This window comes from Ovis canadensis, chromosome 1, assembly GCF_042477335.2.
Source record: "Ovis canadensis isolate MfBH-ARS-UI-01 breed Bighorn chromosome 1, ARS-UI_OviCan_v2, whole genome shotgun sequence".
Classification (NCBI taxonomy): domain Eukaryota; kingdom Metazoa; phylum Chordata; class Mammalia; order Artiodactyla; family Bovidae; genus Ovis; species Ovis canadensis.
In genome coordinates, this window is record NC_091245.1 from 21,304,429 (window position 1) to 21,318,121 (window position 13,693).

A 13,693-nucleotide genomic window follows, 5' to 3' on the forward strand; every position below is an offset into this window, starting at 1 on the left:
AGAAATGAGCTTCTGGAAGGTAACTGCAGGGAAGTGGTATAATCACATTTAGATTTTAGGAATCGCTGGATGCAGTGTAGAGAGGTTCAGGGCGGGGGTAAGCGGACCAGGGAGAAAATCATGTAGTAACCCCTGCCAGTGTTCTGGACCAGGATGCCAACAGTGAGGAAGGTCCCTAGAGGGAAGGGGCATGTAGGGAGCCAGGCGCACAGACCTGGCAGCCGTCAGCCAGGAGATAATTAAATCCACAAGCGTAGATGGGGACTGTACAGAAGACCTGTGCAAAAGGAAGAGGTCCAAGCCCTCGGGGTTAGCTGAGGAGGGAGCCAAATGAACAGAGACCCAGAACTTGGAAGAAGCCAGGCCATTTTAAGAATTTTGTGATTTAGAGCGATTGAAAGTTATTTAATGGTTTTACACAAGTTCAGATTCAGATATCTGGGGCATGGGGGTGGGGAGCAGGTTGTTTGGTTTTTTTAGTTCCCTAGCCAGAGATTGAATCTGGGCCCCAGCAGTGGAGGTCTACGTCTTAGTCCCTGGTGTGCCAGGAACTTGCCGGATTTGAATTTTGAAAAGATGAATCTGGTTGCTATGATGAGAATGAATTTGAGGAAGCAATAATGAAAGAAGGAAAGCCTTCCAGTATTAAGGCTAGAGATGGTGAAACAGTGAAGTTGGAGAGAAGTGATGCCTTTGATATTTGGAAAGTAATACTGATCCAGGTTGGTGGTGGGTTTTACGTAGATACAAAGCAAAGGTATCAAAGATGACTACATAACCAGATGAAATTATGTACTTCCATTCACTGAAATATGAAATAATGAAAAAGAACCAGGCCTCAGTGGTGACCCTGCATTCTGAGTATGAGGTACCTCGCAACATAGTCTAGGCAGGAAAAACGAAGACAGACATAATTGGCCAAGCGATAGTAGGTGACTTCATGGATATGGATAAAACTGCCAAGAAAAAAGCATAAGTGAGAAGGTGGCCAGAGGAGTACAGTGAACTTCCTTGGTGGTCCAGTGACTCAGACTCCACGCTCCCAATGCAGGGGGCACAGGTTCAATCCCTGGTTGGGGAATTAAGATGTCATATGCTGCATGGTGCAAAAAATTTATTTTAAAAAGGAGCAGAGATGCAGGAGGAAAACCAGATAAATGATCATGGAGTCAGTGGCAGAGTTTTTCATGGAGAATGGTCGTCACAAATGCTGGTTACCAAAGACATCAAGGAGAGCAGTTTCAGGTAGCAGTGGGACCTGGACCGAAAAACTTGAGGAGTGAGGAAATAAAGACAAAAACTTAAATGTTTTTAAAAAGGTTTCCCCTGAAGAGATAAAGGATTGAGTAGTGAGTGAGAGATACCCAACCAGCTGAGAGGAAACAATAGATAAACTCATGGTAGAGTCCTGAGAAGATGAGAGAAAAAGAGGAGCCAAAATACAGCTGGCGAGACTGGCTTTCAGGAGGAGGAGGGCTAAACAGGTGAGAGGGAGAGCAGTGACGTGGCTGTGGACTGCTGACAGGTGTGGTGGTAGGAAGGTCAGGGCATTCATAGCCAAGCATGTTTCCTCTGAATAAACTCCTGTGGGACATCCAAGGGGCCGGTGGCACTATCCAGCCAGCAGGTGGAGTCCAGGAGAGAGGACTGGGCTGGAGATAGGAGTCTGAGTATCCCATGCTGAGAGTGGGAAGAACTCTTGGAATTAGGGGAAATTATCCATGGTTTCTACCACTGGCCTTGAGGGTGCTCTGTAGCTAAGTATAGCTGGGAGGAAGAATATAGGCAAGGTCATTTAGAACAACAGATTAGCACCCGTCAGTCTGATCTGCAGTTCAGTACGTGTGGGTGGGGCCTGAGTGACCGGGATAAGAACCGAAGTGCCTGTTGCCCAGGGTGGTGGTCATGTTTGCTGATTATGTTCCCAACACGTAGGGACCTCAACAAAGTGTTGTGGTAGGAGGGTGACAGGGCCTGGGGCACAAGAGGACACACTGTAAGTCAGCCCACATCCTCTACCCCCACAACAGAATATGCAAACACATTCTGGGCAAAGAGATATGATGAGAATCAACTCAGTGGGCTTTCTAATAGGAATGGGGTGGCGATGAACGGGCTCCAATGTTAAACTTTCTCAGGGCTAGTTTCTGAGTCCCCCAGGGTTGGTGGAAGCATTTTTGTAGCCCCAGTTCAGCCCCAGGACCGATCTTCTGGTGCTCATGGGAGAGAAGGTTTGGCAGCTTCAGGACTTTTCAGTACCCCAGTCCTCTCCCTTTTGCCCCCACCCCAGCCCACCTCTCCATAGCATGAAAACAAAAGGTGCTTTATTGCAATGTCTTTATTGCATTACTGGAGCAAGTTGGCCAGACTGTCCCCTCTTGGGGAAGGTAAAAAACAAAAAGACCAAAAAGTATCTCCCCTCGCCTTCCCCCCACCCTCCCCCACAACTGCACAGCAATGTCTGAACACCCCTGGTGACAAGAACAATTTGCAAAAGTGGTCTAGGAACTACATTATGAACTGTCCCAACACAAGACATATAGTTGGCTTCCTTGTGAATCAGATATTTTTACGTAACTACATGAATTTTTTTGACTACATCAAAGACAACAGAAGAATAGGTTTTTCACAAGTAACAACAGGGCACCAAAGTCACATGCTGCAATTTGTAAGGAAACAAGGTTGTTTTTCGTCACAAGTGGCTGGAGCTAGAGCAAGGCTGAGCAGTTGACAGCAGAGGGCCCAGCTAGGCCCCCATCTGGACCCTCTGCTTTGAGGCCATTGAAGCCTCACAGAGAGCTAGCTAATAAGGAGTCTTAACTGGCAACAGAAAACACCTTGAAAAAACAGTAATTTGCCCAGATGCAGTTCTTGGCCCAAAAGGACCAATGAGGCTCGTTCCTTGCGGCAAGGAGACCCATGGAAGACACCACACTGGTTCTCAGAGCTTCTGCAAAGCCTGTGAGGGTCTCATCGAGGCTTGGAGACAGAGTAGGGGCGTTATCAGAAGTCCTCAATCTTGGCCAAATTAGGGGTAAGGACACTGCTAGTCTATACAGGCCTGAGCTATGGTCGAGGCTGAGTTAGCATCTGTGGCCAGATGGAGACAGAGCATTGTTCTGTGATGAAAGTTCCACCCAGAATAGATAGGCCTCTGACCAGTGTCCAGCCAGCCTCGAGCTGCTTCCATGCTGGTGGCCAGCTTCCCTAGCCAGGAAGACAATGAGCCCCTCTGGTCTTGGACTGTTTTTTTACCCTCTGACTCAATGAGACTGCACTGAAGATGCCAAGTGAGAATCCCAGGGCCCAGATCATGGGATAAGACATGGAGCTAAGTTCTGATGAAGGAGGCCAGGACCATAGGATAAAGGAGCTGCATACTACCCTCCCAGGGGTTAGCAGACTGGTCCCTCTGCTATCTCCACTGGTCAAGATCAAGCAAACCATGTGGCAACTAGTCAGAAAAGAGACTTTCAAACTTCTCAAATGATCCCTACGTCTTAGTTCCCACAAAGCGACAAATTCAAGAATGAAAAACAGGAAAGCAACAAACAGGTGAAGGAATGCAGGACTTAAAAATGAGTGGCCCTCCTCCACAACCAGCCCAAGTGCAGGCGACAGACCGCGCTTGCTTGCTCCCTATACACCCTTAATGCTGCCTGACAAGCAGCACAGCATGGTTGAACGTTACAGCGTGTATCCTGGTTCTTGTTCTCATTTAAGAGATAACCAGAACACACTAAATTTTAATACCAGAAAGAAGGCATTCCTGGCACCCCATCTTGAGCATCTAACTGCTTAAGCCACAAAGCCATCAGGCATGCCTCACAGTAGTTGGTCTGGCCTTATTTCTCAGTAAAACTCTTAGCAAGATTTCAATCTGGCCATCTAGGGAAGGAATGTCCAGCTGGCTGGTATCAGTTAAGGGCTCAGGTTAGAACAGAGCCATTGCAGGAGGTTTCATCTGTCTGCCTCATCCAGTCCTGAAACTGCAACGTAACCAAGGAAAAGCCAAAGATATGCCCCCTTGCCTTTCTGTCTTCATTGTTAGTAACGGGAGGTTCTCCCCCAGATTTTAATCTATTTCTATCTACATTGTGGCACATTCTAGATCCTGTCACCAAGATAAGTGCTCAGGGAAAGCGAAATTTTTCTTTCATCCCCCAAACTAGAGCTCCCCTAGGTGTAAACCTGATTCAATAAGACTCAGATACTGACTTCCCTACTCAACCAGGAAGCCTGACTGCACAGCTTTGGGCTCAAACAGCTGACTCATTCAAGCCTATTACGGCTCTAGGATTGGCTCAGAGGCAGCTGGACCCTCTTGTCTGTCAAATGAGTGTTGACTGACGGGGGTGGAGCACGATGGAGGTAGGAGTAGATGCTGCCCCAACTCCATCTGCCCCAGCTTCACTCAGCTGGAAGGCTTAAACCACACGAAGCAGAAGGTTCCTGGCCTAAAGTCAGGGCCACTGGAGCATGAGGACAGTCTGTGTACATCATCTTAATGGCAGGATCACAAAAAAGGCAAAGAACAGCTTCCAGATGACTTCAGCTAACAGTCTGAATGCCAAGCCATCCGTTCCTCTCCTTGCAGAAGTTTCAGCAACCACCATCTGGAAGCACAAGGGTGGGGTAAGGCCCTTGCTTGGGACACCAGAGCCCCGGGGGCCTGGGACCTACTGAAGTCCCTGACCACAGCTGGCTCCCTTCTAGCCACAGCCCTAGCCACCTATGGCTCCCCTGGCCCTACCCAGAAAAGGACAGGAGATGACGGGAAATTAAACACGCTGACTGTTTCTGCAGGACCTTTCAACTTGTGGAAGCACACAGAAGAATGTTGCTCTAGATCGTTATTTGGTATATCAAGCCATCTAAAAGCACTGGATTGCACCTTTTCTTTACTCATACACACAAGTTACAAAGGTTTCAAACAACAGACCATTCTTTAGGCTAAGAAAACACCACCACACAAGCACCAACTTCATTTTATAATTCAAAGCTCACCAGCCCACAAAAAGAACACTATTCCTCATCTCTGAGAAACAAGGGCAGGGCAAAAGGGAATTACACTGACCAATTTTAGTGTCTGCTAAAACTAACAGTCTCTGGTTTTCCTTTTATTTTCAAGTTTTGGTTCAGAAGTGTGCGTTCAGACACGAGTGCCATCATCTTCCACCACACCTTGGTCTGGCAGCAATCATTGTTTTGCTGGGACCAATATGGTTTCTAAACATAATGCTTCTTTAGAGAGAGGAGCTATTGAGATGCTGACACCTAAACTATACTCGTTAGGTACCTTCGGTTAAAAGTTTTTTTACCTACAGATTACAATTCTTTAAATGAAATCCCAAGCCTCCCCATTTTCCTTTGGTTGTCTTTTTCACCAAATGCCATTCTACCACTGAACCAAAACCACCTTCTTTTTGGAAGGAAGAGAGACTGCCAGACCAAAACAGACTCCCAACAGGGCCAAGCCTCACCACAGTCTTAAAAAGCACCTTGGCCTCTCAGAAGAGGACAGGGACTACTCAGAGGCTTCCCACTACAACCCCCACCCCAATCAGGCCTAACATGTTCTGTTGAAGGTGCCTGGCTAAGTAAAACAAAAACCCCAATGAAAGACTTTCCCAAAAACCAGCATCTGCTCCCAGCTTCCTATGTCAGTGCAGTGGCACGGCTGAGTCCCCGAGAACCCCAGGCCCTGTACGTCCCCATCCTGGCCGGCTGCTGCTCGGCCTCTCCACTTCACATTCACAGAATCACTTCTTGTGCAAAACAAGCAGTCTACGTAGAAAGAATGCCCTCATAGTCTAATAAAAACTGTAGAAAAGTTTTGCGAGAGAGCCTCTGCTCCCTCTTTATCTGCAGAGCGAGGGCATCTGTGCGTGGACAGGGTAGGCGAGCCTGACGTTGAGAGAGTCGTTGTGCTGCACGAGGGACGTCTGCTGGTAGTGGAGCACCAGCTCCTTCAGGGAGCTGTACAGGTTGTAGGGCTCTGCGAAGCCGTAGCCCCGAGCAGTGCTGTAGATGACGCAGTGCTTCACCTCTCCGTCGGCGCTGCAACGACACAACACAGACACCACGGGGAATGAAGGCAGAGGGCAACATAAAGGGCCCCAAAGACCAGAAGTCTGAGAGCAGTTGCTCTGCAAAGCAGCAGCAGCCTTTCGTCCATCGGAGCTTGTATGATATCACACCCTTGTGTCCCCCCAGCCCCTTGCACACTGGTCACAGAGACACCCTTCACTTCTCAAGACTTGGAAGGGCTAAAATGGCTGGCTGCATTCAGTCACTCAGCTCTGGACCTAAATTAGGTAAGAATGCACTGGAGAGGGCAAACCAAACCAAAAAAAAAAAAATTTAATGTACAAATCAGTTGTTTTTAAAATAGTCACAAGATTGTGCAACAATCACTACTACTTCCAGAATATTTTCATCACCCTAAAAGAGAAACCACGTAGCCATCAGCATTCACTGTCTTCCTCCCTCCCCTTAGACCCCGGTGACCAGTCTACTTCCTGTCACTATGGCTTTGCCTATCCTGGACATTTTATATAAACAGAATCACACAGTATTACTCAATCTTTTGTCTGGCTACTTTCACTTGGCACACCATTTTCAAAGTTCTTTTATGTGGTATCATGTATGGAGACTTGATTTCTCCTCAGGGTTGACTAATATTCTATTGTATAGATATGCTACAATTTGGTTATCCATTCATCGATTTATGGGTCACTTGGGTTGTTAACACGGTTTGGCTATAATGAATATTTATGTATAAGTTTTTGTATGGACACATGTTTTCAGTCTTCTTAGATGTATACCTAAGAGGGGAACTGTTGAGCCATAAGTGAAACAAATTTTTTGGGGAATCCCTGGCAGTCCAGTGGCAAGGACTCTGCTTTCACGGCTATGGCCCCGGGTTCAATCCCTTGTTGGGGAACTAAGATCCCACAAGCCACATGGGAATGTACTCCCACCCTGCCTGCCAAAGAAAGTTAAACCTTTTGAGGAACTGCCAAACTGTTTTCTGAAGTGTTGCACCACTTTAAATTCCTGCCAGCAGCTTTCTCCACATCCCTGTCAACACTTGTTATTGCCCATCTTTTTGATTACAGTTATCCTTGTGGTATCTCATTGTAGTTTTGATTTACAGCTCCCTAATGACTAATAACAGAGAAGGCAATGCACCCCACTCCAGTACTCTTGCTGGAAAATCCCACGGACGGTGGAGCCTGGTAGGCTGCAGTCCATGGGGTCGCTAAGAGTTGGACATGACTGAGCGACTTCCCTTTCACTTTTCACTTTCATGCATTGGAGAAGGAAATGGCAACCCACTCCAGTGTTCTTGCCTGGAGAATCCCAGGGACGGGGGAGCCTGGTGGGCTGCCGTCTATGAGGTCGCACAGAGTCGGACACGACTGAAGCAACTTAACAGCTTAGCAGCAATGACTAATAATGTTGAGCATCTTTTCATATGTTTATTAACCATCTTTATATCTTCTTTAAAGAAATGTCTATTTGCCGTTGCCCATTTTTAAATTGGGGCAGTTGTCTTTTTATTAAGAGTTCTTTACGTATAGATACTAGTTGATTAGATGTATGATTTGCAAATATTTTCTCCCATTCTGTGGGCTGTCTTTCCACTTTCCCGACTGTGTCCTTTGATGCAGACAGTCTTTAATTGTGGGGAAGCCCAATTCATCTTTTTGTCACTCGTGCTTTCGATGTGTAAGAGACCACTGGCCATTCCAAAGTGACAAAGATTTCCGCCTACGTTCTCTAAGTGTTGTCTCTTTTAGCCCTTACATTTAGTTACCTGACACATTTTGAGTTAGATTTTGTATGTGGCATGAACTGAGGTCCAAATCCATTCTTTTGCATGTGGCTCACTAGCTGTCCCAGCACCATGTGTTGAAATGACTATTTTTTCTCTTTTGAATGGTCTTGAGAACCTTGTTGAAAACAAACTGACCATAACTGTAGGGGACTATCTCTTGGCTGTCATTTCTATTCATTGATTCACATGTTTAATCTTATGTTGTGCTGTGCTTACTTATTCAGTTGTGTCTGACTCTTTGCAACCCCATGGACTGTAGACCGCCAAGGCTCCCCTGTCCATGAAATTCTCCAGGCAGGAACACTGGAGTGGGTTGCCATTTTCTTCTCCAGGTAGTCTTCCCTACTCAGGGATCGAACCCGGATCTTCTGCATTGCAGGATTCTTTACCAGTAGAGCTATCAGGGAAGCCCTCAGTTCAGTTCAGTTCAGTGGCTCAGTTCAGTTCAGTTCAGTCGCTCCATTGTGTCCGACTCTCTGCAACCCCATGAACCGCACCACGCCAGGCCTTCCTGTCCATCACCAACTCCCAGAGTCCACCTGAACCCATGTCCATTGAGTCGGTGATGTCATCCAACCATCTCATCCTCTGTCGTCCCCTTCTTCTCCTGCCCTCAATCTTTCCCAGCATCAGGGTCTTTTCAAATGAGTCAACTCTTCCCATCAGGTGGCCAAAGTATTCGAGTTTTAGCTTCAACATCACTCTTTCCAATGAACACCCAGGACTGATCTCCTTTAGGATGTACAGGCTGGATCTCCTTGCAGTCCAAGGGACTCTCAAGAGTCTTCTCCAACACCACAGTTCAAAAGCATCAGTTCCTTGGCGCTCAGCTTTCTTTATAGTCCAACTCTCACATCCATACGTGACCACTGGAAAAACCATAGCCTTGACTAGATGGACCTTTGCTGGCAAAGGAATGTCTCTGCTTTTTAATATGCTGTCTAGGTTGGTCATAACTTTCCTTCCAAGGAGTAAGCATCTTTTAATTTCATGGGTGCAGTCACCATCTGCAGTGATTTTGGAGCCCAGAAAGATAAAGTCAGCCACTGTTTCCCCACCTATTTCCCATGAAGTAATGGGACTGGATGCCGCTCAGTCCTGTCCAATTCTTTGCGACCCCATGGACTGCACCACGCCAGGCTCCCTGTCCATCACCAACTCCTGGAGTTTACTCAAACTCATGTCCATTGAGTCAGTGATGCCATCCAACCATCTCATCCTCTGTCATCCCCCTCTCCTGCCTTCAATCTTTCCCAACATCAGGGTCTTTTCAAATGAGTCAGTTCTTTGCATCAGGGGGCCAAAGTATTGAGTTTCAGCTTCAACATCAGTCTTTCCAATGAATATTCAGGACTGATTTCCTTTAGGATGGACTGGTTGGATCTCCTAGCAGTCCAAGGGACTCTCAAGAGTTTTCTCCAACACCACAATTCAAAAGCATCAATTCTTCAGTGCTCAGCTTTTTTATAGTCCAACTCTCACATCCATACATGACTACTGGAAAAACCATAGCCTTGACTAGATGGACCTTTGTGGGCAGAGTAATGTCTCCGCTTTTTAACATGCTGTCTAGGTTGGTCATAACTTTTATCTTATTTTAGTACTTCACAATTTTAATTACTCAACTGTAGTAAGTTTTCAAATTGGGAGATGTACTTCAACTCTTTTCTGTTCCTTCAGATTATTTTAGCTGCTCTGGATCCCTTGTATTATCACATCAATTTTAAGATCAGCTTGTCATTTCTGTACAAAGCCAGCTGGTACTGTTTATGGGGATTATACCAAACACACAGATCAATGTGGAAAGTACTGCCATCTATGAACACGGGATGTTTTCCCACTTATTTAGAATTTTTTTTAAGTTGTTCCAATGATGTTTCATAGTTTTCACTGTACAGCTCTTACACTTTGAACCTAGGCATTTTATCATTTTTATGCTATTACAAATAGTACGTTTTCATTTCATTTTCAGGTTGTTCACTGCTAGTATACAGAAATACGACTAATTTCTGTTTTCTAATCTTTTAACCTGCACCCTGGTGAATGCGTTTATTAGTTCTAATAGTTTACTTCTTCCTTTCTCATCTGGATGCCTTTTCTTTTTCTTGCCTAAATGTCTCAGCTAGAATTTTCTGTACAATGATTAGAAGTGGTGAGAAAAGACATCCTTAGTCTCTTGCTGCTCTTAAAAGTACTCAGTTTTTTACCACTAAGTATGATGTCAGCTGTGGGTTTTTCATGTCCTTTATCAGGCTGAGAAATACCTGCCTATCTCTAGTTTTTTCAGTGTGTTTAAATAAGAGTGTAAAAATACTTCTTCTGAATCTACTGAAATAACTAGTAGATTTTTGTCAGTTGATTTTTGTCCTTAATCTAGTTGTATGGTTTATTTACACTGATTTTTTTAATGTTGAATCAACTGGCATTCCTAAGATGAATTCTACTTAGTCATGGTTTATAATCCTTCTTATATGCTGCTGGAGTTGCTTTGCTAGTGTTTTGTTAAAGATTTTTATGTCTATATTCATAAGGAATATGCCCTCATTAAACAAACTGCGATGTATTTGCTCCAATTTTTTGGGAAAGTCTGAAAGAATTGTATTAATTCTTTTTATAACGTTTGGTAGAATTCACCAGTAAAACTAACTAGTCCTGGGGTTTTCTTTGTGGATAGTTTTTTAAATTAGTGATTCAATTTCTTTACTTATTATAGTTCTATTCAGATTTTCTACTTCCTGTTAAGTCAGTTTTGGTAGTTTGTGTGCTTCCAGGCATTTGTCTATTTCATTTAGGTTGTTTAATTTGTTAGCATATAATTATTTATAGTATTCCATCATATTTTTTTTAATCTCTGTAAGGACTACAACGAGTGTCCCCTCTTTCACCCTGATTTTACTAATTTGTGTCTTCTCTCTCTCCCGTGTGTGCGTATGTATGTGTGTGTGTATGAGTTTAGCTTTGTTGTTGTTCAGTCATTAAGTCATGTCCAACTCTTTGCGACCCTATGGAATGCAGCATGCCAGGTTCCTATGTCCTTCACTATCTCCTGGAGTTTGCTCAAATTCACGTGCATTGAGTTGGTTTCCTCAAACTCGTGTCTACTGAGTCGGTTCATCTCATCATCTGCCACCCCCTTCTTTTGCCTTCAATCTTTCCCAGCATTAGGGTCTTTCCCAGTGAGTCAGCTCTTTGCATCAGGTAGCCAAAGTCTTGGAGCTTCAGCTTCAGCATTAGTCCTTCTACTGAATATTGAGGATTGATTTCCTTTAGTACTGACTGGTTTGATCTCCTTGCCGTCCAAGGGACTCTAGAAAGTCTTTTCCAGCACCACAATTCAAAAGCATCAATTCTTTGGTGCTCAGCCTTCTTTACATCCAGCTGTCACATCTGTACATGACTACTAGAAAAGAGGTTATCAATTTTATTCATCCCATCATCCCATCTTCCAGTTTCATTGATTTCCTCAATTATTTTCTATTCTCTGTTTTATTTACTTCTCTTCTAATCTTTATTATTCCCTTCTTTCTGCTTGTTTGGGTTTAGTTTGCCCTTCTTTTTTTTAGTTTCTTAAGGTGGAAGAAGGCAGGTTATTGATTTGAGAGCTTCAGTTATAAATTTCCCTCTTAGCACTGCTTTAGCTATATTAAGTAAGTTTCACTATTCTGTGTTTCTCTTTTAACCCAAAGTATTTTCTAATTTCCCTTGTTTTCATTTTTTAATCTATTGGTTATTTAGGAATATGTTATTTATTGTCCACTCTGTGAATTTCCCAAATTTCCTTATTTTTTATTTCTAATTTCTTTCCATTGTGGTTATAGACAACATATTTTATATGATCTCAACCCTATTTATTGAGACTTGTGGCCTAAAGTGTGGTCTAGCCTGGATAATGTTTCATGTGCACTTGAGAAAAATGTGTGTTCTGCTGTTGTTAGGTGGAGTGTTCTAAAGATGTCTCTGTGTGGATGTGGGTGAGTTCAATTGTGCCCAGCTCTTTGTGACCCCATGGACTGTAGTCCACCAGGCTCCTCTGTCCATGGAATTTTCCAGGCAAGAATACTAGAGCAGGTTGCCATTTCTTTCTCCAAGGGATCCTCCCGACCCAGGGATCAAACCTGCATCTCTTACACCTCCTGCATCGGCAGACTGGTTCCTCACCACTAGCACCACCTATGTCTAGTTGTTCTATAGAGTTTTCAAGTCTTCTGTTTCCTTGTTGATCTATATGTTCTATCCCTAATCAAATTTCTTACGCCAAATGGCAATAACAATGGAAGAATCACAACTGCTCACTACCTAACACATTCATTGTTGGCTACAGGTCTCTAGCCTGAGAAGGCTCTGGAGTTAAGCAAGTCCTCAACTTAGTCCTAAGTAAATTGAAAAATCACTATAAGCAGGCTTTCTATAGCTGCAGTGGCTGACAAACAAGTGGAAGTCTGTGATGCCAGACTCTTTTGCTTCCAATGTCCCCCCAAGGTGAACCCCAATATGATATATGACTGAAGCTGGTTTCATAGGCAACAGAAATCCACACTACTGGTCAAGTCTATGGCAAAAGGGAAGGGAAAAATAATACAGCTCCCCAAGATACTCAAGCTGTTCTCTGGTCTCTCAGGAATTACCTGAGCTGCTGAGCAGCACTTTCCACCAGCCAAGTCCACAATCCACAAGGCTGCCACCCAGGGACCTGGATAAGGGTGAGGGGCTGATGTACTGGGCTTACTGTCTTGTTTTTAACGTTCTTACAGATCTCAGATCCCACAAGAGCCATCTTCTCCTGCCATTTCCACTCAGATAACTTGAGGATCTGAGCCCAGGTCACAAAGAAATGAAATGTCTCAAGTAGCTCTATCCAGGGATAACACTAATCCAATACCTCCCTTACATTTTGCCCACGGACACCCCACTATTCATCCTTTCCACGTCCAGCTCAGCACCATCTCTTCCACAAAATCTTGCAACCCTTTCTCCACCAGACTCAGTTTTTCATGCACACAGCCTACTGGTGATACCTATGTCACGGTGATTTCATTTATCTTGGATATTTAACTGTGAAATGAAGAAAGCGTGGTGCAAAAAAAAAAAAAACAATGTGGGTTTTGAAACCAGGTAAAACTGGATTCAAACTCTGCATGACAGAGATAGATAGCTAAGGATAAGATGATCATGTAAAGCACTCTGTTAATACAAGTGTCTTTTGTCTAGCCTCACCACTTTGTCCTCAAATCATTTGTGATCCTTGCTTGCCTCTGGCATGTCCAGCAGAAGCATCATTATCATAATAATATTAGTAAACAACATTTACTTATTATGTTCCAGCACTGATCAAAGCATATTATATCACATATATTAACTCATGTGATAGTTTAGAAATCTACTTAGTAGATATTATTAAGATTATTAATATCTATTAAGTAGATATTATTATTATGCTTCTTTTATAGATAAAGAAACTAGGAAAAGAAAAGTTAAATAATTTACCCTAGGTCACATGTATGGTTAAGTAGTAGTATCAGGATTTGAATCCTATATATCTGATCCCAAAGCTTCTCTCATGACCATCATACTATATATACCTCCTCTCTAGGTACGGTCATTGTCAATGAAAACATATTAATAGCAAAAAATATATATATATATATATATTCTTTAAAAAGGCAACTGTTTTATATATATATCTATATAATTATATAGATATATAATTATATAGATATATAATATATATATAAAACAGCAAAATCTGACTGAGGCATAATTAGTTGTCCCTAGAATTTTACTTTCCATTAAAAAGAAAATAAGCTTTTCCAAACAGTCATAAGAAAACATCCAACATTTTCTATCACTAAC

At 43.5% G+C, this 13,693-nt stretch overlaps 1 protein-coding gene across 4 annotated transcripts in view; it reads right to left on the minus strand.

Moving 5' to 3' along the window:
- Positions 1 to 2,323: 2,323 nt before the first annotated feature.
- Positions 2,324 to 13,693, minus strand: part of PIK3R3 (phosphoinositide-3-kinase regulatory subunit 3) — a 106,763-nt gene continuing 95,393 nt past the window's right edge. For all 4 annotated transcript variants that reach the window (XM_069589787.1, XM_069589778.1, XM_069589771.1 and 1 more), the window contains one exon: positions 2,324 to 6,060. In XM_069589787.1, coding sequence (XP_069445888.1) covers positions 5,862 to 6,060 — 199 coding nt within the window. In that variant the 3' untranslated portion in view covers positions 2,324 to 5,861. The remainder of the gene's footprint in view (positions 6,061 to 13,693) is intronic.